The following is a 27335-nucleotide window of genomic DNA, read 5'->3' on the forward strand; positions in this document are numbered from 1 at the left end:
AAAGATATCTTTGAGAAATAACCTCTGTTGCCAAATCCTCCCACAACATTATTTGCGAAATTTCTCCATGGGGTCTGTGGATTGAGCTGTTTGGTCCATATTTGTCTGCCTGTACTTGCTGGTTTGGTAAGTCAGACGTGTTTCAGTTTTTCGCCTTTTAAATAGGCGCAGAGGATTAAGTTTAAGTATTTGGAACAGCGAGATTTGTTTTACATAGATCTTTGCAAAGAATTGGGGAATAACAAATATTTAAAAAATGTAGAAAATAAATTTGCGTTTTGATTACAGCGTATTTGCTTGAATAATGATCACGAAAGATGGATCCAACGTTATTTCTTGGAATAAAAATTGAGTGAAAAGTGAAAAGATTCGACCGGTGAGTTATGGGTGCATTTTCGTCGGTGGTTGATCGCCCGGGGAGACCTTCGTCTTTATCAAATAGGAAATACGCCCTCATCACGGTCTAGTTACCCCGGAGGAGGAGGGCAAAAAAAATCCGGTTTAAAAATAAGAGGCAGGGTGGAAAGTCATGCGCACTGATGGGAAACCGAGGGACCGAGAAAGGGGCGGCAGTGTGAACAGTAGCCCGGGGATATGAGGTTCTCTCCTCTCACACTAAGTCTCATCAGGTACACACAAACAACACAAAACTCGGCTTCAAAGCACTGCCAATCAAACCAAAACAGAAAGAAAAAATGTTGGAAAAAATATATATCGAAAACTTTGCCTCGGCGCACCGAGTCTTCGGACAAGAACTGCATCTTCAAAATATATTTAATTCATATCTTTTTTTTTTAGAAATTCAAGCACCGGCTCTAATGTTTTTAGCATTTTATTCAATATTTCTGTACGGTTATACATGATTCGACTAACATTCAAAGCTTCAGGCTTGTATAAATTTTTTTTTTGTAAATATGAATGCTTCCATTTTTCTTCTCTAATGAAGAATCACTGCTTCCAGCGCACATCATCAAAGCACAAATCAAGGCCAAAAAATACAGTCAGAACTAAGCCAAAGAAACAATTGAATGATCCAGAGAATAAAAATATATGGGACTATTGATTACTAAAATTATTTTGAAATGGTTTATTGAATAATGCAATTAAATTTTCGTCCTCTTAAGCATCGTTCTTTGCCCTAACAAACATATTTTAAGAAATGAGGTCAAAACAGAAACAAAAATCAGGGCAACTATTATGGCCATTTTTACCTTCAGTATTTATATTTTGATTAAAATCTTTTTAAAGATCAAACATCGGCAGGGTTAAAAACTAAAAACAAATTACGAAAAAATTATTATTTAATTTAATTTAAATAGGAAACATTTCGAGTTTAATTTTAAATACATCATGTGAAGTCAATTTGTGGAACAACTAAAAATATATCTATTAAAAATGTTAAAAACTGGTTGAAACTAAGAAAATACATATGTATTAATAAACTGCAATGGTAATTATAATTTTTTAACTAAAACAATTTTACATTTTCAATTGTACAAAACTTTCCAGTTAATTTATTATCAGCGAAAAGCTAATTTGTAAACCATTAATAAAAAATCTCAGACGTTAAATTTCCGAACTCTCAATTTAATTTAAAAAACATCATCTGAGCAAAGTAAATTTCTAGAACAACTTATATATTTCTATTTAAAATAATAATTATTAAAAATAAGAACAGGCATTTGTATTAACAGTCTGTAATATTATAACTAATATATTTTTTCAACCCTTTAATTTTATACAATACTGTCGGTTTAATTTATCATCAGGGTAATCCATTTCGAACGTACTGTATTAAAAAGTATCTAATATTTTTAAAATCATATAAAAGTGTGCTTATTAAGTTAGAAACTGATAAAAAAATTATTGACCCTTTTATTTTACCAAACTCTCGGATTACTATAAAATAAATCATTTGAGCTAAGCCAATCTGAAGAACAATTGCATGTATTTGTATTAAAATTTTTTACATCTTGTCAGACATAAAAACAGGTGAAGGTATTATCCTAACAACCACCAATGACCAAACCTTTTTTGTCTAAACCCTTTCAAATATAAAAAAAATGAATAAAATGCAAAATAATAAATAGCAATTAAAACACATACATGTAGTTTTTTTTAGTCTGAAGCCTGAAAATTAAATTTTTTAACGATAAGACCAAGTATTATATATTAATAAACTGCAATGACAACATTTTTTTATTCAGAAACCATAAAAGTTTACTAAATACTCGTTTTAATTTCAAATACATCCTCAAGGTTAAGTAAATATAATGAACAACCAAATTTAGATGCGTTAGAAAAAATCAGATAACTTTAAGATCTCCTTAACTAATCTTACTATTAATAATTAATATAGTTTTGAAAAAATTCAATTTTACAAAGCTTTCGGTTTAATTTTCAATGAATCATAAAAGATGATCCTGGGTGGGTGAACTCATGCTAAACTATAGGGTTACTTATTGGGTCCGTCTTCACGCGCGGATTTATTGAACTACTCAAACGCGTTTCGGTATTTTTTTTCAGTGAGGATATCCAAGAAGAAATGATTCGTTCCTCACTGAAGATGGCGCAATGCCGAAACGCGTTTAAGTAGTTCAACAGACCCTCATATGAAGACGGGCCAAGTCAATTTGAAGTACAACTACTAGTGTATGTGCAAAAAATATATTGGTTCTTTGCAAATATAACAAAAGGCTTATTTATTAATAAACCGCGATGTGCTAACATACCCTAATCAAAAACCTTCGAGCTCTCGGTTAAATAACTTCATGTACATCATCAGAGATAAATGAGTATGAAGAGCAACTAAATTTAAATGTATTAAATATCAAATGTAGCCAAGGTTATGTAAAACTTATGTATCAATAACTAGCATTGAAAAAAAGCACGAGAAACTCTTCGATTTTACAAATATTTCAGCATAATTTCACATATATCGTCAGGGCTTAATCGATTTGTAATACTATTACATGTTTTGTTTAGATAATACATGATTATCTTAAATATAAGAAATAAATAATAAAAAGCAATGTTAAAAACTAATATAAACTTTTTCTACCAGAAACCCTTCTATTTGACAAAAATTTCTGTTTTACCAGTGCTAAGTCAATTTGTAGACAACAAGTATATATTTAAAAAAATTATCATCCTTTTAAAGGTAACATATAGCATACATATCAATAAACTACTTTATTAAAAACAAAATATATCCTGATCAGAAAACTTTCAATTTAAAAAAAATTCCGGCTTTTTTTCAAAACCATGAACGGAAGAATAACCAAATTTATATGTATTATTTAATAGCAAATATGTTTGAGATTAAATAAGGCGAATGGAATAAAATGTCCCTTTAAAAACGAATATAAATTATAAAAAAGCAATGAATTTAAAATACAATCATATGGCATTCGATTTTTTCGTTAATTAATTCATCAAAGTTTAAGTTTGTTCAAGCTTAAATTTCTGAAAAACTTTCTTCCTTTTTGTAACATATTTTGATTCATGTAAACAATCCTACTATTGGAAAACATTTTAAAAAACAGTGTTAACAAAAGTAACAGTTTTACGTAGGCTAATAAATTTTAAATGAAATCGTCAAGCTTTAAGTATTGTGAGATTAATATTTTATGTACAAAAAAATTATTTAGGGCAGAAGACTATTTTAGAAATATTTCTTTACAAAAATTAATAAAATTTTAGAAAATTCGGTTCAAGATGAAAATTGGTAATGAGCTTTGTCTCGTTAAAAATAAAACACGTAACACTTAAATAATGACAGAATGAAGCTTTTTTTTTTTTGAAAAATTTGGGACGTACTTGGTTAATGGATGTATGCCGTTGTTGAATAGTACTTTTCAGTGTAAAGTCTGTACCTCTAGAGACGGTAATGGAGAAGGCGCAATTTCTCGTCGTACAAAGGGTTCCGCACGGTTGAAGAGGAATAGAATTTCGACAAGTTTATACCTAGTTACATGTTAAATTTCACCGGGTAAAGGGCTAATATCAAATCCCCAAATGAAATTCGCCCCGGAAACGTATGGGTACCGCCCGGCGTGGCCCTCTTCGGGAATTGGAAAACTTTTAAACTTACCTCATTTCAGACGGAAATTTCAATACAGGAAGACGAACTCTTTTGAACTCTTTGATCTGGAACAAGAGAATTAGGAATTAAACTCGTTCCAATTTCCGGGATTCAAAGACACAAAAAAAGTATTGCGGGGGGCATGAACATTGTTTTTCAACAGTGAATAGCCTAATTATGCAGTCTTTAGAATGAACGTTAAAATGAAATTTCTTAACGTTATGTCGCAACTTTCAAACCATGATATACCACCTAAAAATAAACTCTATCATGAAACTTGAACGTTTGAAATATTTATTATTAAAAAATAAATTATATTATTATTAATAATAATTTCAATTAATTATTCTTTTTATGAAAAGTCTTGGTTGAGATAAAAAAATCAGTATCACGAACAGGATTCGAACCCACGACCTTCGGCTAAATACGCCGCTGCTCTACCACTTCAACTATCGTGACTTCCATCAAGTGGTACAGCAGCGGCTATCTGTTAGTGTGTTCGAATCCCGCTCGTGACACTGGCTTTTTTATCTCAACCGATACCTTTTGTAAAAATAATAATTAATTGAAAGAAGTAACTTGGTCAATTGACCACTAAAACGTAAATGGATTAATATTTAATAAGTAAATGAAGTATCATTTCACTGTACAGCTCCCCGAGGCTACTTCATAAGTCGCTGAGAATCCAATCCTGGATTACACGACATTTGAAAATGGCAAGAGGAAAAATTCGAACGGTTGTACGTTGAGATGGAGAGTTGGTGTCCGAGAGGATCGAAGTCGCAATAGCTCAAGTGATAGAGCAGCGGCGTATTTAGCCGAAGGTCGTGGGTTCGAATCCCGCTCGTGGTACTGACTTTTTTTAACTCAAACAAAACCTTCCCTAAAATGAATAGTTAATTGAAAGAAGTAACCTGGTCAATCGACCACTAAAACGTAAATGGATTAGTTATTAATAATAATAACTATTATTTCTAAGTTTACAAAAAAAAACTTAATATGTAAGTTAACAATAATATTTTTATTGGAATGCCGAATGTTAGAGCCTCTTAACTTAGACACTTCTAGCTTTGGTTTTTATGATAGTATTTTTATTTGGACTACAACTTTCTGTGGATTATTCGTTTTAAGTTTCGGCGAGAATTTACAATTATTATTTTTTTAAATTATAATGTTATATAAAAATAATATATATTTGTGGATATTTGAGCAAGTAGAGAAGATATATTTTGGATTTGGACGTTTTCATGGCTTTGAGCAGAAGCAGTTTCTCTTCAAGGATTTTCTATAAAAATTGTCAGGGTTTGGGTTTGATGAAATTAATTGTTTATAATTTAAAATTGTGTTGTCGAAATCTCCTGCCGGTTGGAAAGTTTAAATATTGGGCCAGTGTTGATCCCGAAAAGAGAGAGAGAGAGATGGAAAAAAAACCTTTCCAACTTCCGTAGATATTTATAAATGGGAAATAATAATCGTCTTCGTCTCGGTTTGGAAGGGAGGACCCGTCGCAACCGTTAGGCCCTTCCGCTTTCGGTTATAGAACGGAAATTTGTTATTTCTTCTTCCACGGGGCGGAGGGGGTGTTGAGAAAGAAATGGCAAAATACATTTTGCTCCAAGGGATCGAACAGGTCTGTTTTTAAAGCCTAATTTGATTGATGACGCCAGCGGCTTTATATCCCTTTTTTTATGCAAATAGCTATTTCTTCCAACGAGAAAAAGCTTCGCCATTAAAATTCTTGAAGAAATACTAGCCGGAATCATAACATTTTACAATTAGGACAGTTTTTGTGTTGGGTTGATTTAAAGCCTTTTTCCGTCTTTCAAAAAAAATTCTATTTTATTTACGTTTACCTTTCTCTTTTTAAGCTCTTGAATTCCAAAACTTATATATTACTAGTAAAATGACAAGAATTTTAAAAACATTTCAGCACCGGCAATAGCATTTCTTTCCTATTTAACTCATACAGAATAGTTTTTATCTCTCAAAACCCTATTGTGTTCCTTTGGCACTGTTCGCCTAGTAGGTCACAGCTGGTATTATTGATGTGATGGCATTGTTCTTTTGTGTAGGCCAAACAAAAAAAACTGTTACAATGTTACCTGGCCTCGTTAATTATCGTATTTCTTCTGGAGTTAAATGTAAATTAGCTAACAGGTCGTTTTTTTCCAACCATTTTAAACTTTCCTTATCAGAAACAAGGTTGAAACGCTTTTCAGCCGCGTAAAAATCAATTTCAAATAGGGGTCAGCAGGGCAATGTAAAGTTGTCTTCTATTTGTCAGTTCGAGTTTAGATCGTCTGACGAGAAGTCGTTTTAGTATGATAAACCGCATGTTATAATCTGTGCGAAGGTAGGTCGGAGGTATAAATGAGTAAACATCAGAAGCGAACATTCTACCCTGTGGGACACCTGCTACAGTAGAATGGATAGGAGATAATGAAGTTTTGTTGGATACTTAAGTTAAAATAGGATCTTGGGGTAAGGTTGCTGGTAGGATGTTCTTGAGCTTCCACAATAGTCCAAAGTGCAATACTGGATCAAAGGCTTGGATGTGGAAGATCCTGCCTTGTGGGACACCTGCTACAATGGAATGGATGGGAGATAATGAAGTTTTGTTGGGTACTCAAGTTAAAATAGGATCTTGGGATAAGGTTGCTGGTAGGATGTTCTTGAGCTTCCACAATAGTCCAAAGTGCTATACTGGATCAAAGGCTTGGTGTATATCCAAGAACACGCCAGTCCAATATTTCTTTACCTTAAGGGATGTGGAAATAACGTCTACTATGTGATGTGCTTGTTGGACAGAAGAGTGGCAACTCCGAAAGCCGAAATGGCGATGGAAACTGTGTTTGTAGGAATTTTCTTTGATCAATAGAAGCGTTTCCAGTATTTTGTTAATAATGAGGAAAGGCTAAAGAACTATTAAGATTTTTTTTAGGTTTTCGATTCGTCTTGATGGAATAAAATATCCATGGAGGTTGAATTGGTAGGTTATGAGGATAATAGTTTTTCTTTTGGGCTCAGTAACTAAAGTGAATTTAGAAAGATTCTAAAAAAAGAAACTCTGATTTTTAATGTTCTTACAAAAGAACAACAGGGAACAAAAATGTGCTAATTTAATTCATTTATTAAAAATAAACATATTTTTTCTCCAATCCAGGACTGTTTCTCGACGGCAAAACTTCCTTCGGGTTAGGCTGGCATTGACCTTTAAAATGTTTTTATCCCCTCCAGGTTAATTATGTTTTACTCATTAAACCCTCGACATCGTAACTCCGACGCAATTTGTGTTTGCCTTTGGGTATAATTTCGCGGTGGTAAATGTTAAAAGAGAAACCATGTTTTTTTGTTTTCAATTAAAACCCCAGCCGTTCTAATATCCCCCGGGTAGAATTAAACTGATGACATTTTCAATTTACAGAGATTTTAAACACACGTTGTTTGTTTTTTTGTTTTTAATTCCAAAAACATTTACAAAAGAAAATCTTTAACTTAAATGTCATGAGCATCGTCAGTCTGCCAGCAGGACTCTGAAGAGACGCATGGACATGTCAGGGATCTGCAGAAATGTGTCTATGGGAAAAAGAAGAAATGACAGTTCAATCTTCAACTGGTGGTCAAAACCACAGTAAAGACTAATACTACCTACCCCAAGACCCTACACCCCCAGACAATTACTGGTATTATCTAGAATAAGAAATTTGAACACACGAATCTACAGCCAAAAAACCAGCTGTTCGTTGATTTTTAACTTACGTAGACCTATTAAATAAGTAGTGATAGGGATACTGCAAAAGAAGTAACAATATCCCTATTCATTTTTGTGCAGTTTAGATTCGTTTATCGGCATGACCAAGTATATTCGTCAAACAGTCCTACATTTGGTGGAAATTTCCATCCATACATAATTTTATAAAACTTTTATTTTTTTAAATATCTGGGGATAGTATCTTTGCTCGCCAACTGCTATATTATTCTTTCGTTTAATCAGTCGTAATCTGAACGAACCTTTCTTTGTTTAAAAACGACTTTATAACTGTTGTTTTTGTCTTGTTATCCTTCAAGTAATCCTTTATTCGCATTTATTCTTTTAAAAAAATGAAATTTAAGACTATGTCCTATCTGTACATGTTAGGCTTGCGTGTTTAGATTGACCGCGGAAACGAAATTGAATTAATTAAACCAGTTTAAAATACATTAACCGCTTTTCAAGGATAATCACACTGCTCTTGATCGCGTTTTGTCAAATACTCACCCCGAACAAAAGACAAAAGTTTTTGAATAACGGTTTGTTTTTGACACGGATGATTTGACAAGGTGTTTTTCAAGGGTGACAATCACAATTCGAACGACTCTTATTTCTGAAAACGGAAACTTTTTCTCCATGGATATTTGATTTAAGGGTATTTTTATTACGTATTTCCTAAGTTAAAGATATGTATTTCCAATTCCAACCATTTCGGTCTGGAATATAATAATCTTTATTCCAAAAAACTTACTAAATCTTATATTACAAAAATTTAACATTCTTCAAATGTTTCAAATAGACCTAGGAAAAGTGAACTTCATTGAAATATATTCAATATATACAGGGTGGGGTCAAACGAAACAATTTTGAGGATTTATAGGAAATTTTATGCTAAACAAAACGTTCCTAAAAACATGAAACCAATCAATGAGAATAATGCAAAAACCTCTAATAAACCCTGTTTTTTTTAGCTTTTTTCAAGAGTTACTCCTAAATGGTTCCATGTCTCAAAATACGTATCGAAAAAAATCTGTTCGAGCATTCTATTTATTTTGAATATAATGAGTTCAACCACACGTTGTTATGTTAATTCGTTGCCGAGATATGATTTTTTTATGTAATAACCATTTTTTTCGAGAGAAAAACAACATTTCTTTAATGTTTTTTCAGTCTTAACACTCCAAAATTAGCGTTAAAGGAAATTAAATTCTACGTAAAATGAGACAAACGCCACTTCATAGGCATTGGTTTCACGATTTTTGGCTAAGTTTCAAAGTTTTGACTTGTTAATTTTCAAACGCTTGAAAGAAGAAAGACGAAAATTGGATGTGTTAACCTAAAAAACGGTAAAAAATGTTGTTTTTTTCTCGAAAAACGTGGTTATTATATTTTAAAAGAAATCATATCTCGGCAACATATTAAGATAAAAACGCGCGGCTGGTCTCATTCTACTCAAAATTTAATGTTCGAATAGATAGTTTTTGGTATGTAGACGGAGACATTTGGGAGTAATTCTTGTAAAAAGCTATAAAAAACGGTTTTTGCATTTTTTCATTGAAGGCTTCATTTGAGGACTCAGGTTTATAGGAACTTTTTTGTTCAGCATGAAATTTCCTACAACCCCACATAGTACCTTTTTTCGTTTGAGTCAACCTTTTATAGATTATGTATGAAAATCAAGTCTTCACTTAGGTTACATTTCTGCTCGTTCGAAATATAAAAGAATCAATTTTTGTTTTTACTGCAATATCTGCAGATGGTGTCCTCTCTATACTAAAATTATTTCAATACTTATTATTGGCAAATTTTAAATATATATCATAAGAGTAAGGAAACCAAACTGAATCCTACACTAATTTTAACAATTCAAAAAAAAGAAAGTTTTATAGTTTTTTTTATCTTTAAAGAGAATTAGTGCAAAATCTCTTCAGCAAGTAAGACTTAAGACTTCATAAAATGTTTCTCCGTGTTTTGTTGAGCTTAAATACCTAGGTCAAGTGGTTTGGCGCGATGGCGTGCGGCCTTGGGCATTATCGCCTTCGACCACTACTTTCGTCACACCTTGACCACTGAGCGGTCGGCGGTGCATGCATTTGCATCCGCCCTCCTTTGTCCATCTAGACTAGAAAGAGAGAGAGAGAGAGAGAAAGAAAGAAAAAATGACAAACAACACTCTCGGAAAATTTGGTTTCTGATAAAATGCTCGAGCTTGGGATTGGACAAAAGGGAAATGGACTTTGAACCGTTTCCCGACCGGCTTTTTCTCAAAATGAGATATCATATCGTGATTGAAAAAAACAAAGGTTTCGTTCAATAGATTGAGCATTGTGGCGCAACGCATTTTTTTCTCTTGATTATTTTTAATACCTACTTCTTCAGATCTTAGGTACACCATTGAAAATCTACCCCTCAATAAAGCGTTTCGGTTTGACCTGATTACCCCTCAATTCTTAAAGTACTAAAAAACGGAAATAGTATTGTTAATCACTTTTTATAACGCAACACGGTACCCAGTTATTTTATGGTGGAATTGAAGTTTTATATTTTCGTCCAATCCATAAGCATAGCATACATGTGTCAGTTTATTGCCAATTTTTGGCATAACTATGAAAAAACTCGACAATCACATCTTCTTCTTTGTAAACTCTAGGTTTTTTCTTTTTCTACAGTGTTCTTTGATTGTTTCATTCTTTCCTCTCAACCCGCTCGGAAATAGTCCTTAACCCAGATAATCCTCTTTCCTCTCCCCTGCCCGTTGTCTTACGTTACTTAAAATATTGCTCAATTAATTAAAGTTTTAATTGAGATAAATAAGTCAGTGTCACGAGCGGGATTCGAACCCACGACGTTCGGCTAAATACGCCGCTGCTCTACCACTTGAAATAACACGACATTTGAAAAATGGCAAAAAGAGGGAAAATTCAAAAGGTAGGGTTGAGATGGGAAGTTGGTGTCGGAGTGGATCGAATTCACGATAGGTCAAGTGGTAGAGCAGCGGCGTATTTAGCCGAAGGTCGTGGGTTCGAATCCCGCTCGTGACACTGACTTTTTTTGTCTCGACCAATACCTTACAAGAAGTTTAATTTTGTATAAAGGTTTTTCTTTGTGTAAATAAGCCTGCTTATTTGACAATTGGTGGTTGGATAATTGATTTATCCCTTTGAAACAAAGAGGGGTAAAATGGTTCCACAGTTTTTTGAATCTAATGCTCAGAGTAGAATAATACTGGCTACCGTGATTCCTACAAACTCAATAAGAAGAAATTCGTACTTGGGTAAACAACTTATTTTAAACCATATGCATGTAACTATTTGCTAAATTATGAAAGCACTTGAAATTTTCTCTTTATTTTGGGGGAAGTTTATGCACTTTCCTTAGGCTTCCGACACTCGTGGAAGACAATCATGGTTTATTCCGGTTAATGGCTTACTGTGGGTTTTGAGAATCCAATTGTGGCAGATAATCCGCGCGTGGTATGTCAGAAATCCCCTTGCTTACAATCTTAATTAATTCAGCACCATCTTTGACTACAGAACGTTCTACTCAAAACTCTTGTTTTGGACTTGTAATTCTTCTTGATTTAGAACATGGTCATTTGTCTAATGTTTTGGCTAAATACTAAAATCAAATTTAAATAAAGGAAATTTTAAAAAATGTACGATTTGTCGTGCTCTGTATAAAAAAATAATCACTCACTGAAGTACATAGGGAAGTTGGGGCCCCGTTGCAACGCCGTAGAACTACCTACAGTTCAAAAAGTGAAGAATGGTTTGGGAGATTTTGGAAATGCTAAAGGAAAATTGAAGGGGAATATGAGATGTGCTAACGGGAGAGGTTTTTAAAGAGCGGAAAGAGGAGAGCCAAGAAGAGGTTTTTTGTCTACAATACATTAATACTGGGAGACAGAGAAATCAGAACTGCTTGAAAAATGACAAAGGGGGAGGTTTAGGAGAGAACTAGGATCAAAGTGCAGGGCCTATTTTACTCTGGCCAAAACATTTAATGTACTTTTTCCTTCATATAGGTAAAAAAAGCACCTATTTATTAAACAAGCATTACATTTAAGTTGTGACATTTCTCCACGGGTCCGATGACCCTGTGGTATGGTCATGACCGATCATTGGTTCTTTAATCCTCTCTGGTTTGGAGACTACAATAACTCCAATCACAAATTCCGTTAAGTATCAAAGTTTGACAAAATAGTTTTTTTCAACCTCTAGTTCTATATTTCAAAGTTTAAAGTTTAAATCCGTTAATCGTACTTTTTAGAGTAATAATTTGTCTACCTATATTCACGTCTTGTCTCTCACACTAATTTCGGCTTTTCCCCATCTTATGAGACCGTCAGGAATATAAGCAGGGTGGCTAACACTGGAAAATCAAGTTCATCACCCGACTTACCTCAAAAAGTAATCAAGAGTAATAAGCAGACAGTTTCGACCTTTTTGATGATTTTGATGTGTCCAACGCTCTTCGGTTGTCGGGGTATAAGCAAGTCAGGGCGCCTAGCTTTGCTTTTTTGGGCGCGTTCTGACATTTCTCCAGTGGTCAGTCAGGATAATAAACAGGGTGAGCCATCGTCTCAAACGCATCGCTGGACATTTTCGCTATCCTTAACATTATTACATAAAACAGTCCGACTCGCATTTGCCACATTAACAGTTTTAGGTTAGAATCCCAGCATAACCAAGAAATTTTAAATAGGAAAAAATATAGAAAAATATGTGGTTTAGACTCCCAACGGGTAATTCGACGTTAAACCCGGCTGTATGACAATTGAAAATATCGAAAAGTCGCCTGACAAACTAATACAGCGACGATAGACAGACGAAAATTGTCGGAAACTACCAAACTACAAATTGTCCTTGTCAAGGAAAATGGCGGAAAGTTTTCTTCAATTCGTAAGTGGAAATCACAATTCAAACGGCTCTTATTTGTGAAAATTTTAAAAAATTAGGATTTTTGTAAACTTAGGAAGATATTTTTTATATGCTAAATATGTATAATATTTTTGATATAAAATTACTCTTATTTTGTACAATGCGAGCTTGGCTTGAAAAAATGTTACTAAGTGTTAGCATTGTAATGATTTTATTAAATGAGTTGTTTCTTGAAAAATGGTCATTTTTGGAGGGGTTTCATTACCGTACATTTCGTCACCAACAAATATATTTAGCATGTGTTATTCTTTTCGCTATTCCTAATGAAAAAATTTGAAACACAAATTCAAATTTATTGCACAAATTGTCATAATAGCAACCATCAATGTACATCACACGTTTCGTAGCCCTTTTTGTTTATCGTAAATTGTTTCAAAATCGGTAAACCAATAAAACCGCACGCACGTGTCGCGTATAACCTCGTTTGTGTATTTCCGTGACTGGCGCTTCCTCAGATCCTTTCAGTAGGCGGAATGAAGACTCGCTTCGGGCTTATTTGGGCCACCGCAGCCGGAAATACGTCCCAATTTGTCACTGAGAGGCAGGTTAATTCAAATAACGACTGACAAAGCAATTTCCCGAGTAGACTGGTGACAATCTACTTATAGACGATGTCGGAATAAAGATTATTCTCCGTTTAGTCTTGATTACATCATAATGACTAAGATGCTATAATTTGCACGTGCCTTGGACTTACGCAATATAACGATTAAATTAACAGACTTTTGTCTTACAATTGTTATAAGAAAAATATAAAAAAATCACATAGCTCCAGCCTCAAAAGGTGTTAAAGCTGATAATTTTTATGACTGAAGTGTGCAGTTAGAAAATTAATATGAGGTTATGTTTGCATGTTAAGAACGATGTAATACTTTATTTTTTCTGCCCCTTCTTTTCATTTATATTCGTATTTTCTGTTCTTTCCCTCATTTCGTTTAAAACTACTTATTACTTTTTGCGTGGTTGTTCACCAAGAAATCCCTTATGGAATATTGTGACTTTTTTCATCAGATGTATAGCTTCGGATTTGTTTGTACAGGTTAGGTTTGTATTGACTGTAGAAACGTTATTGAATTAATTAATATTTCAACTACATAGTTTAATTTTTCTTCAATACTTTGAATTGATTTAAAATTACTTTATAATTTTTTTCCTATCCATCTTTCAAGAAACCAGTTTAGAGATTTATGTCTGCTGTAGTCAATACAGGTCATGTTTACATGCTCAGATTAAAGAATGTTTTTAATTGGCCCTCGTTTTTATCAAAATTCAAATAAATAAATAAAATTGTACATTGTCTTTATAGGTAGTGATGTTAGTAACGTTTTTATTTCAAAAAACTGAGATAAAAGGTTATTATACAGTCTGTATAGGTCAGGCTTGCATCGACTGTAGAAACGAAAATTAATTAATTGTCAAACTAGTCTACTTTTATAGCAAATATGACATTCGCTTGGTGTAAAAGTAATTTAAAATTGCCGTTTTTTACTTCTTGTTTCGTCGAGAAACCTTTTGTAAAAGTTTATTTTAAAAAATTGAGAATGAAGGTTGTGATGTTGTCTGTATAGGTTATTTTTACATGTTCAGATTGCCTATAGAAATGAAATTATAATAAATGAACTAGTTCAATAAATTCTGGTTGTTTAATAAGCCCACACTTTATTTAAGGCTACTTTTTTTAGCCAATTCCTGAAAAATTCTGATTTGTTTCAAAATCTGATTCTGGCTATATTGTACAAGTTATTCTAGTTTTCTAGGACGTTTGAAACGAATTTAATTGTCGTACTTATTAATTTTTTTGTAAATAAGACTCAGTGAGTTTAAAATACTTTATAACTGTTACTTTTTGCCTAATCTGTCTTAAAACCTTTTGTAAACTTTTTTTAATTATTAAACAAATTTAAAGTTGTGTTGTTATAAAGGTTAGGTTAACATCGACTATAAAAACGAAATGTGTGGTGATTAGTGACCGTTAATCGATAATTATTCAGAAATCGTGAGATGCGGTCTGATGTGATGTACGTTTCAGAAAAACTTTTTCATTATCGTGCCAATATTTAGATCTTTATTGAGATCATCTTCAGGGCTCAACACGACACGCAAGAATGGCACAATTACACAGAAGACAAACACTTTGAGCCCTGAAGACGATCTCAATAAAGATCGAAACGTTGGCACGATAAAGAAAATGTTTTTCTGAAACCTACATCACACCAGACAGCATCTCACGATTTCTGAATAATTATAAAAACGAAATTGAATTAATTCTTGAATTGGATTAACTTATTTCAAAATTAATTAAGGTTTTTAGTTGAGGTAAAAACGTCAATGGCACGAGCGGGATTCGAATTGTCAAGCTGATCACGAAATTAGTGAATTTATTTCAAAATAAGGGTCTCACTTGGTTGAAAAATACATTATAATTGTTCTTTTTTATTTCTAGTGGTTTGTCGTTAGTTTATAATTGCTTATTTTTACGGGTTGTTTTTCAAGAAACCTTTTGTACCTTTTATGTAGTAGCTGTGACCTAAGCATGTACTGTCTGTTCAGGTTAACTTCTAGCGACTGTAGCTGTAACTACTTTACAACTGTTTATTTTTGCCTGTTGTCCTTCAAGAAAGTTCATTAACTTTTTAACTAAAGCTAAGGTGTTTTTTGTTTGTTCAAACGAAATTTAATTAATTTTGGAATTAGGTTAATTTGTTTCTAAGTAAGGGTCTCACTTGGTTGAAAAATTCTTCATAATTGCTTATTTTACGGGTTGTTTTTCAAGAAACCTTTTGTACCTTTTATGTAATAGCTGTGACTTAAGCATGTACTGTCTGTTCAGGTTAAGTTCTAGCGACTGTAGCTGTAACTACTTTACAACTGTTTATTTTTGCCTGTTGTCCTTCAAGAAAGTTCATTAACATTTCAACTAAAATGGTCTGTACAGGTTAGGTTTGCAACAATTATGGAATCGAAACTGCATTATTTCTCGAATTAGATTCATTTTCTTCTAAATAATGCTCACACTTGGTTGAAAAATACATTATAATCGCTCTTTTTTATTTCTAGTGGTTCGTCAGGAAACTTATTGTTAACGTTTTTATTAAAACCTGAGATTTGCAGTTGTGATATATGTACAGGTTATGTTTGCGACAAATGAAGAAATAAAATTAAATTATTTCTCGAATTAATTTAATTTTCTTTTATAAAACACTCAATTTTGTTAAAACTACTTTATAATTGTTTTGCCTGACTGTCCTTTAAAAAATGCCTGGTCAACATTTTAATTTTTTTAATTAGATTGTTTGCTGAAATGTTGTTTGTTTGTTTGTTCAAACGAAATTGAATTAATTTTGAAATTAGGTTAATTTGTTTCTAAATAAGTCTTGCACTAAGCGTAAAACTGCTTTACGATTGTTTACTTTTACCTGATTGCTCTTCAAGCAAACGTTTGGAAACATTTCTATTTTTTGTGCTGTTGCCTGTACAGGTTAGTTTTGCTTTGATTGTGTAAATGAAATTGAATTAATTGTCGAACAAGTTTAATTTTCTTCTGTCTAAGATTCTAAGATTCTCATTTGTTTTAAACTTACTTTACAATTGTTACTTTTTGCCTGGATATGAAAAATAGATTTCAGGCTGTGGGGTGCCCGTACAGGTTAGATTTGCATATTTAGATCGCCTATACAAACCAATTTATATTATTTATTCGATTACATAAGCCTTTTTTCTTAGTTTAAAACTATTACATAATTTGTTTACTAGTAGTTCTTCAAAAACCTCTTGTTTACATGATCTTAAAAAAATAAGATTTGGATCGTGCCGTTGTCTATATAGGTTAGGTTTGCATGTCCGACTGAAAGGTTGATGAATTAGTTAGAACTATTTTAAATTCGTTTCTACTATTTTGAGTGCAACCCTTTGCCCTTGACCTTTTTTCATTTGTTTTCTTTGTCAAATATTCATCCGCATTTTGGTTGTCAGGGGCAGTTCGAGGAATATTCACAAACCTATAACTTATAATGGCAAAATGAAATACAACCGACAGACTAAACCAGGACAACGGAAATCGACTAAACTATAAAATTTACTCAAAGTTGGTGATAGTTGTTGATCCGAGGGTCGCTGGAAGTATTCGCACTTCCTTACTGAAGATGTCGTGAAGTTGAATGATCACATCTTACAATTTTTACGTTATAACAACGTTATATTGAATTTGTTTGCACTAATAAGTTTAATTGTCTTTAAGTCCAGTTATTTTTTGTTTTGTTTCGTTCAAACTGATTTGTCTAACTTTGCTTATTTATACGCCTTGTGGCATTACGCCACGCTCAGATAGTCAGGACTATAAACAGGGTGAGGCATCGACATAAGCCCATCACTGCAGATTTTCGCTATCTTAAAAATTATTAACATAAAATAGACCGACTCGTATTTGCTACACTAAAGGTTTTGTGTTGGAAACACTGCACATCCAATGAATTTTAATTAAGAAAAAAAATATAGAAAAGAAAGCGTTAAGCCCGCTGTATAACAATTGGAAATATCAAAAGGTAACCCTACAAACCAAAACAACTAGGATAGGCAAATCAAAATAACCGAAAACTATCAAACATAACAAATTATTTAATAATTTCAAACATCCATAAAAATAAAGAAAAAATATGTTTTTCGAAGGCTGTTTAAATATTTCAGGGACGATACCAATAGTTAAGCACTCGACAACATCAGCAAAGTTTAGCACGCTCCGTTTCGCTTGAACGCTACTATGCATGTCGGATGGCCTTTCATAATCTCAATTATGAACATCCCTTATGGTTTATATATGCAAATCCTCTGTAATGAGTTTAAAAGCTCTGATTTATACAAGTTTGCCGTATAGGCGTTAACTAATACTAAATATTCCTGAGTAATCATAATGAAATTTCTTTTCGAAAAATATACTGTAACAAAGGCAGTACAATTTTTTGCCATAGAAAACTACTTTCGTATAACAAATTAACTTTGTCAAAAAGTTTTAACAAACATAAGACAGCACGCTTTTCATTGAAACGAACAAACCACAAAAGACAAAACAATAAAAAGAATGCGTTTTAGAAACACTGCTTGCATGGCAGCAGTTGGTCCACGAGTCCGCACAAGTAGAAACCGTGAAAGTAGCCTCACCAGGAGGATGAAAACATACACGTGGTGTAGAAATCCCGGTCACATACATCACTGTGTTACATAATTACTTGTATTTCAGTGTTTTTTTGTACATTTGGGGTAACTTTCTGTTATCAGGACTCGGAGGCTCGCCTTGTATGTGCATTATATCTCTATATTATCTATTATATCTCTGCACCTACCTACAGGCATGTCACAATCCAGGTTAGTCAGATTTTTTGAAATTTGTTTTAAAAAATTATATCTGTGCTAATGTTGTGAAGGCATGCGTTTTGATTTACCATGTAAACAATTTTTTTGAAGATTTTGTTTTATTGTACTTTTTGTTATTTGACAATATTGCTTTCTTTATTCTTCATGTCGGTATCGTTTGCGATTTAAGAACAGAAATGTCCGTTTTTTGCACCTTTTCTTGACAATTTTTAACCAAATAATAATAAATCATTTCATAAATTTTCTACTAAGGATGCCTCGCTGTTCGTAACGTTTGTAGCGTTCAAACGGCGACTCAACACTGTAAAGGCCCCGGGTTCGAATCTCAGCGTCCCTGAATTCGAGACAGTCCCTAGCCCAAAGTACTTACAGTAATAGACTTTTCTTTCAAAAACACATAAACACTGAGGTTAAATATAAACTCGTAAATTAAAAACACCCATGAAAATACATGTTTTTATTGACCTGTTACATTCATACAATTGAAAGGTATAAGATAATAAATAATCAGTTTAACCTTCTTCAAAATTATTAATCTGCGAGGCAAGTTGTTCGAATTTTATAGCATTTTGTTTCCTTCTACCGCATTAATATGAAATGAAAAAAGGGTAATTTAAATTGAAAAATGGTTAACTTAAAATTAAAAAATGGTAATTTCAAGTGAAAATATGTTAATTTAAAATAAAAAACGAATAAATTAAAGTTAAAAAGAGTTCATTTGAAACTAAAAAAAGATTAATTTGAAGTTAGAAAGATCAATTTGCAATGAATAAAAAGTTAATTTGTCTTTAAATACAGTTAATTTTTTAACAATAAAAGATCACTTTGAAGTTAAAAATGGTTAATTTGAAACGAAAAAGGTTGATTTTGAAGTTAAAAAGGTTAATTTGAAATGAAAAAGGTAAATTTAAAGTTAAAAGAATTAGTTTGAAAAAAGGTAATTTGAAGTTAAAAAGAGTTAATGTGAAATGAAAAATGGTTAATTTGAAGCTAAAGAAGGTTAATTTAAAGTTAAAAATGTTTCATTTGAAACGAAAAAAGGTTAATTTTAAGTTTAAAAAGTTAGTTTGAAATAAAAAAGGTTAATTTGAAGATTTGAAGTTAAAACAATTAGTTTGAAACAAAAAAAGGTAATTTGAAATTAAAAAGGTTTTTTTTACAAGGGTTCGCAACAGCAGGTTTCAAATAAACCCCCCCAAAAAAGGTGCCGGTGTTTTTTAAAAAAAAGCCCATTTGTAAGTATGTCGGGCTCGAATGCAGGGCCGTTGGATTCGACCCCGGGACCTTTATCTTACAGCGATGAGCGCCGCGTCAACGCCTAAACCATTGCGGCCACCGACGCCCCCCTTAAAAAGGGTTAATGTGATATGAAAAAAGGATAATTTGAAGTTAAAAAGTGTTAATTTGACAGAAAAATGCCCTAAAAAAGTGTGAACATAATTGCAACTCATGTTTAGTTGACAAAAATAAATTAGAAACTTCACTCTTAAAATACATGAAAATGAAAATTTTGTCATAAATTAATACGAACTGAGTAAATTAAGAGTGGATCAAACAATATCGTTTCAGAGTTAACTAATTTATTTTTAAGAAAAGTGTACAAAATGATGATGATTGTTTGTATTAAATTAAGCTTGTTAAAAACTTATAAAAATGTTCGATGTTGTAATCATTTTCACTTAGTAGTCATTTTAAGTACTTAAATATTTCTAAGAGAGCATCAAAAAGTTAGGATGGGCCAGTAAATAAAAACGTATTGGATTGTTCGAAATAAAGTGTCGGTTTTAAGTTTTCCCTTACTATTTTATAATCTTGCTTGATTATAAATTTTATTTAACTTTTATCTTTTTAGCTGCAATTATTATGCAATCATCAACAGTGCAAACCTCGTCGGCGATATGGTACGAAGCGTAAATTTGCTCTTTACGAGAAAGTAAAACACCGATGAAACACGGAAAAATCGAATCGTTCGACGATAAAGCGTTACTTAAGCTAATGAGCGGGTTGGCCGGGGGTGATTTGTCAAGTTTAAAGCGAGCTAATTTCGTCTTAGGACGCTCACAGGTTCAAGTTTAAGCTTTAATTGAAAATTACCTACCTTTTTCAAGAGGGAGAAAATCCCAGCTTTAAGAGGGAAAGGATTTTCCACTTACACATACTTACGGTTTGTTAGGTGCCTGGATTAATTACTATAGTTAATTGTACATGGCAATATGAATGAATAGAGAGGGTGAAAGAAAAATGGAGATAAAGTATAAAAAAAGAAAGATTGTGTATGCCCGTAGATTTTAGCAAAAAACTGGCATTTTTGTCAATCCAATTTTATGTGAAATATAAAATTTAAATCAATAAAACTTAAAAGAAAACGTAAAATTTAACAACGTTGAACCCAAACTAAAAAACAGTCACTTTTTTTTCAAGAAATATTAATCTAATCTCATTTTGGAAAAAAATTTCTGTGCCCGCCTGTCCCTAAATCGCAAACGAGCCGAACTTCTTTCATAAAAGAAATTTCCATAAAATATCCACACTCCGTATTGGACAAGACTAACGTTGAAAATATACCGGCCAGCAAGGATGGGGATTACCAGGAATGATTATCCTGACCCCCTTGCCAATAAATGATTCAACGAGATGTCATGTTGTCCCACTCTTAAAAAATCACAGCAAAATGATGGCAAATGTTTGCTCTTTGTTCTAAGTGTTTTGTCTCCCTTAGTTTCCTGTACGCGGCATCCTGCAAGGAACTCTATTCACTTGGGCCAGACTACAACAAAAACATTCCTCCATGTAAGTAGCAAAACATTTTTATAATATATTTATATAAGGTAAATATGTAGATAACAATGTTGGATTTACAATTGACAGAAGATCTTGTTAGTAGGTCGGATTTTTTAACACAATCAGATTGTATATTTGTAGCTTTGGTCATTTTCTATTATTTGGACTGTCTTGGATCTGCCAGATACTTTGCCATCATCAATGATAGGTTTTTAAAGGTGCCTCGCCCTGCTTATAACCCTGACTAGCTCTAAATAAGGCCAACTGAAAGAACCCTTCTGACAGCAAGGCTAGACAAACCAAGATGATTGGAAATGCCGAAAAGTACAAATAATTTGACCCCTATTGGGTCGTTCTAATTTTTACTGGTATTAACTCAGTTACACTTACAATTAGTATAATAAGTATTCAAATTGAGTAGAACAAAGTTTAGAAATTGTAAGATTTTTCATAAAGTCAGCGTGGTCATGTAACAGGCCTTTCTTGATCATCATATCATTGACGTTCTGTAGTGCGGAATTTGTGATCGTATCTCGACCTGCTTATACCCCTGACGACCGGTAAGAATTTCGAAACGCCTCTGTTAGAATGGAACAGATATAAACAGCTGGTTTGCATATTGCCGCTGTTTCAGTCGGTCGTCTTGTCGACCGTCGCCATATTCTGCACTTGTCAGGGTTATAAGCAGGCTTTTTTGCTTTGGTAGAGCCATTAGTCAGATATGTTTGTCATCTCAGACGCGGGCCAACCTACCTAGGCGCGCGAAGCGAAATAAGACTATAATAAATCTAATTATATTTACGTAATTAAATATATATAATATTAATTATATTACGAGTAAACATTAATCTGCAATCTGTCATGTAAATATTTTTTACAAAATCGCGCCTATATATTAGTCTAAGGTTGAACACATTTAAACTGACTTTACAAAAAATCCTAATATAAATTTATAATATTTTTATTACTATTAAATAACATGAATAGATAAAACTGCAAAATCCATTATAAAGGTGTCGCTATTTTTCTGATAAAGTCAATAAAATATTTCCAAAATATACAGTATTTCAAATTTAGTTTTTTTTTAATGATGATCATAATATTTTGCCAAAAATAACAGATTCCTTGAGCTATAATTTATTAGAATTAGTGGATTTGAAGTGAAAAAAGGCAAATTTTCATTTGAAAAAGATTAATTTGAAGTTAAAAAGGAGTACATGAAAAAATTGTTAATTTGAAGTTAAAGGGTTAAATTGAAATGGAAAAGGTTAATTTAAAGTTAAAAAGGTTATTTTGAAATGAAGAAAGGTTCATTTGAAATTAAAAGTTTAATTTGAAATTAAAAGGTTAATTTCAAATTAAAGGGTTAAATTGAAATAGAAAAAGGTTAATTTTAAGTTTAAAAAGGCTAAATTGAACTGAAAAAAACTATAATGCGTTTGGTCGCAACGGCTTAGGCTTCGAGACGGCGTTCGTCACTGTAACATGAAAGTCCCGGGTTCAAATCCAGCGGCTCTGCATTCGAACCCGACATAATACAAATGGTCTTTTTTTCAAAAATACCAAATAAAGTCTTCCAAAATGTACAATCAATTTTTACAAGGATTCACAGATGAACCCTCAGGGTCCCGGTGTTTTTGATAAAAAGCGCATTTGTAAATATGTATGTAAGTATGCTAGATTCGAACCCGAGAATAAACCATCTTTCACTTTTAGTTTTTGTTTCAACAGACCGAGTTATTTTGCCATAAATAAAAGAATCCTCGAGCTCTAATTTATTACAATTCCAATTAGCGTCAAATTTCTGTTTTTTTTCCTCGAACTGCAGAATCTGAATAAAAGTGAAACCGTGAGGAGGCGTTATTCAGAGACGAAGTGAAGACCCAGAGCCAAAGATTTTAAATAAGATGCAAATGGGGCCCAACAGGCTACAATAAAAGCCTTAAACTCCGTTTCAATAAAAAAAACTAAATCCGTTTATTTTTAGACTTTTCAGAACAATGAAGCCCAAATGGCATAAACGAATGGTTTTCCAAGAATAAAAGCACTTTTGATCTCATTAAAAAGTATTTTTCAATTCGAAATACCAAAACAAACTTTTCAACCAAAGCAAGAAAAGAATTTTTATGAAATAAATATTTATTTTGATGGTCTTAGGTTATATTTAGCTTTTCCACATGTATTTCTACTTGGAATGTTGTTCCTAGAAGTTTGGAGATTAAGAAGTTTAGCTCTTACCCTTTGTCCTACTATCTGTATCCTTCTGTGTCCATCTACGGATAATCTATATATTCTGACAAACTTGTTGTTATTTCTAAACTTAAACTTAATTTACAATAATTAATTAATAAATAAAACAATAATAAATTTTTCATAATAATTACAATAGGAATAATTACGATATTCGCTGTTGCAGGCCATATTTTTTACATTATTATAGATTTAATGTTCTAAATAAATTTAAATTGTGACATTTCTAGTATCCGACGATTCTGGTATGTTTATCCTCACTGATTTGGCGAGTTTGTTACCTCACCCAGCTTATGATCCTGACAATCAGTGAAAATTGTAAACGGAAAAATCCGTCTGACAGACCAAACGCGCCAAGATACGCAGGCCAATATGTACATTTTGGTGACGTGGTTAGCCTAACCGTTGAAATCTTCAGAGATGCTCACTGAATATGACGAGAAGTCGGAACTCACGTGAAACGTTAACCAATGGAAATAGACGACTCAGTCAAATATATATATATTATACCCGTCTAAGCACCCCACCCAACTTATGACCCTGAAAACTAGTGAAAATGGGGAACACGGAATACATCTGACAGACCGAACGAGTAAAGGTACGCGAACCAAGACGTAAATTTGGGATTATTTATTGGTCTGAAAGTTTCTTGGATGTACTCTCTGAAGATGGCGTCTAATATGACCTGAACTCATATGACTCGTCTCAGTACCCCACCCATCTTATGTCTTTGATATCCAGTGAAAATAGCCAAAAATTCTTCTGACATACCAAACGAACGGAGATAGGCGGACCAAGAAGTAAATTTGGTGATGGTTGTCGGTCTGACAATCGCTGGGAATCTTCACGGTTCCTCACTGAAAATGGCGTGAAGCCGAAACTCATTTGATTGAGCCGTAAACCACAAAAGTAGACGGGCCAAGTAAAGTGATCAAGCAAATATTTTAACAGGATGCTATTATAATTTGATCATTACCGTTCAGTTTGTTCTGGCTAAGCAATGAATGAAATGCTAAAATGCTTCTGACAGAGTAAAACACAGATATGAACAGCTGGTCCGCCTATCGTCGCTATTTGAGAAGCGTTACAGGTTTTCGCCATCTTAGTGATTTGTCTGTTATTTTTCTTAGCCTTGAATATTTTACACGGTTCAATTATCATTAAAATCAGTTCGTTTATTGTACGTTCTTTTGTTTTTATTTTAATGAGGACCTATCTGTCGATCTGGACCAAATATTTTTTTATAATTTCAGATGGTATATTTTTGTACGGGTGAAAATTCCTCATTGTAAAGCCATGAGATGAAATTTCTAAATCGTTTTGATCTTTCAGCCTTGTGCCGGAAAGCAATTACTAGTTAACGTGCTTTGTTTAGCGTTCACAATGCGCCCGGGGCTTGGCAAGAAAATGACGGAAAACCGGCCTCCCCCGGATAAATGAATCTTAAAAGTACTTCACCCTTTAAAAAGCCCTGTTCTTTGAGGCCGGCCTTTTCAATAATTTTAATGTAACGTTTGTCTTAAAATAGGCCCGATTGGTTTTTGAAAAAGAGTTTTAGAGAGGAGAAAAGGCCTTGAAACGAAATGGATAGCTTAAGGTCATGCACTTTTCATAGTTCAGCGAAAATCGGCTGTAATGACTCGCCCCGTTTCAGGGGTGCACGCAAAACACAGGAAAATACTAGCTGTAAGAAATGTAGGTTAAATTCTTTTGTACACGAGTATTTCTGCTCGTTATCAATTATCCTCCATCTAACTTTATTCTTCTTCAAACGCACATAGATCAAATAAATAAAAATAAACACTCTTTACGTCGACGGTGATTAAATTTATTGTAATTTTCAAAAATTCAAAATAATAATGGGGAATGTTTCGTTTGCTGAGAACAAACAGAATACAAAAATAATAGTATATAAACCAAATTTTCCGAATCATGTAGAAAAAAGTGGCTGGTTCCCACTCCTTGGCTCCATAAAACAGCGTTTCAGATTGCCACCCAATCTAAGAATTTTGTTTGAGCAGAGCAGCGAGTATTTGGGTTATAATTTTTAGATGAAACAGGACTGTTTTGCTGTAGACAATACTTTACAGATATCTCGTTTTTTTGTTTATTAAGTATCCCATCAACCCTCTATCAGGTTAGTTATATAACAGATGAAAATCGTGATGGAATATTGACTACTCCATCACCCTAACTGAATGGTGTGTAAGTAAGAAATAACATATTTAAGTGAGTGAGAGTGTGAATGGATTTGTATTTAGGAACTGATTACGTAGTATGGCTGAAGCCACCAAGCTTTTGCCAGTGACGGTTAAGACTGAGGTAGGCCACTTTGTTCAATGTTTTTATCAGCCATACTAGACCTACATATGTGGCCAGAGGTCTGACCCTTCTTGTGTATAAACAATTCGTTATCTTTGGGTTTATTCCACGGATTTTGTTGTATAATCTCTGGCCGATGTTTAGTACATTGGTTTTATGCAGATTGTTGCCTATGTTTTATCCATTTGAGCCTTTGGTAATAGTTATACCTAGAAAGTTTGTTTCTTTGGAGAAAATTAAGGTTTCGTCGTTTACAGTGGGTGCTTATAGACTTAGTTTAAAAATTTGGAAAAATGTTAACTATATGAAATAAGGTACAACTGTAAAACTAAATTTGCTAAGAAACTACTATTTTCTGGCCTGCGCCTCTCAATTTTTGGCCTGTCAGGAGTGTTTTTGCCTCCATGATTGTTTGTTATTAGAGTTTCTTTTCATGAAATTTATTATGTTTGACGGTTTGTTTATCTTTTAAGAATGTGAAGTGTTTTAAATGTCTACAAGTTCATTAATCCGCGTACCTGAGAGAAAAATTCTCATTCATTCCTGGGTTTTTTCATATTAGAATCTCATTTCATTAAATTTATTGTATTTGACGGTTTATTTATCTATCAATAATGTGAAGTGTTTTAAATGTTTACACCTTTATTACTCTGCGTACCTAAGAGAAAAATTGTCATTCATCCCTGTGTTTTTGTTGTTTTTTCATATTAGAGTCTCTTTTCATGAAATTTTTTGTATATGACGGTTTGTTTATCTTTTAAGATTGTGAAGTGTTTTAAATGTCTACAAGTTCATTAATCTGCATACCTAAGAGAAAATTTATCATTCATCCCTGTTTTGTTTTTTTTTCATATTAGAGTCTCTTTTCGTGAAATTTATTGTATTTGACGGTTTGTTCATCTTTTAAGATTGTAAAGTGTTTTAAATGTCTACAGATTCATTAATCTACGTACCTAAGAGAAAAATTGTCATTCATTCCTGGGTTTTTACATATTAGAGTCTCTTTTCATAAAATTTATTGTATTTGACGATTTGTTTATCTTTTAAGATTGCGAAGTGTTTTAAATGTCTACAGGCTTATTAATTTATTATTTATTAAGAGGAAAATAGTCATTTTGTTGGTAATGTTTTCATTGCATTTCGGCTCGAATGTGTACTTTTCTTTTTTCCCTTTTTGTAGACCAAAAAATAAATTCATTTTTCTTTCCAAAAATAGGCCTCCGATTGGTTTTTTGTGAAAAAAAAAGCCCCAACGTCTAATAGAAAATGGGCAGATTAAGTTTGAGACCTGCGCTGTAATCCTATTACGGTTATTTTTCTTGTTTCCTTTCGAAACGTGCTCGTTATTTTGAACGTTTCGTGTCCATCCCCGACGCCATTAACAAAGTTGAGCAAAACTCCGGAAGTAAACTTCGTTTTTCATGCTTGAAAATAAAAACACATTATTCTCTTAAAGAGGATTTCTAGGAAAAAAGAAAATATCTACTTTCAGGGGGTATAAACTTGTTTAAAACCCCGGAAAAGGAAATTCCCTCGGAGCTCTCGAGTCGGACGCGGCTTCATTGAAAAGAACGAAAGTAAGCAAATAAGTCGTAACGTGTCCGAGCACAACCTTGTGGTTGTGATCGGGTTGGAGCGAGTCGTCCGAGGCGGCAAAACTTCCGTTCACGGCCACGTCAGCTAGCGTGAGCCGAAACCATTCTGCCTGACCTTTCTCGATCCTTCCCTGCCAATGCCACACACCAAACTTTGTAATTGTGTTATTATTATGCTCTAATTATTGACCTGGGGAGCCGAGCTCCCTACTCTCACCTCTCCTCACATGGCCTCAGGGGTTGGA

At 33.1% G+C, this 27335-nt stretch overlaps 1 protein-coding gene across 2 annotated transcripts in view; it reads left to right on the top strand.

Moving 5' to 3' along the window:
- The first annotated feature begins 591 nt into the window (after positions 1–591).
- The window catches only part of LOC106664961 (glycine receptor subunit alpha-2-like), a 77125-nt gene continuing 50381 nt past the window's right edge, over positions 592–27335 (top strand). Inside the window, exons 1-3 of one of the 2 annotated variants that reach the window (XM_014391073.2) lie at positions 594–629; positions 18047–18133; positions 20862–20932. In XM_014391073.2, the coding sequence (XP_014246559.1) occupies positions 595–629; positions 18047–18133; positions 20862–20932 (193 nt within the window). In that variant the 5' untranslated portion in view covers position 594. Of the gene's footprint in view, positions 630–18046; positions 18134–20861; positions 20933–27335 lie in introns of both variants that reach the window. The other variant, XM_024225795.1, reaches the window with a different exon arrangement.

This window comes from Cimex lectularius, unplaced genomic scaffold (genome assembly GCF_000648675.2).
Source record: "Cimex lectularius strain Harlan isolate CLEC.00 unplaced genomic scaffold, Clec_2.1 scaffold137, whole genome shotgun sequence".
Classification (NCBI taxonomy): domain Eukaryota; kingdom Metazoa; phylum Arthropoda; class Insecta; order Hemiptera; family Cimicidae; genus Cimex; species Cimex lectularius.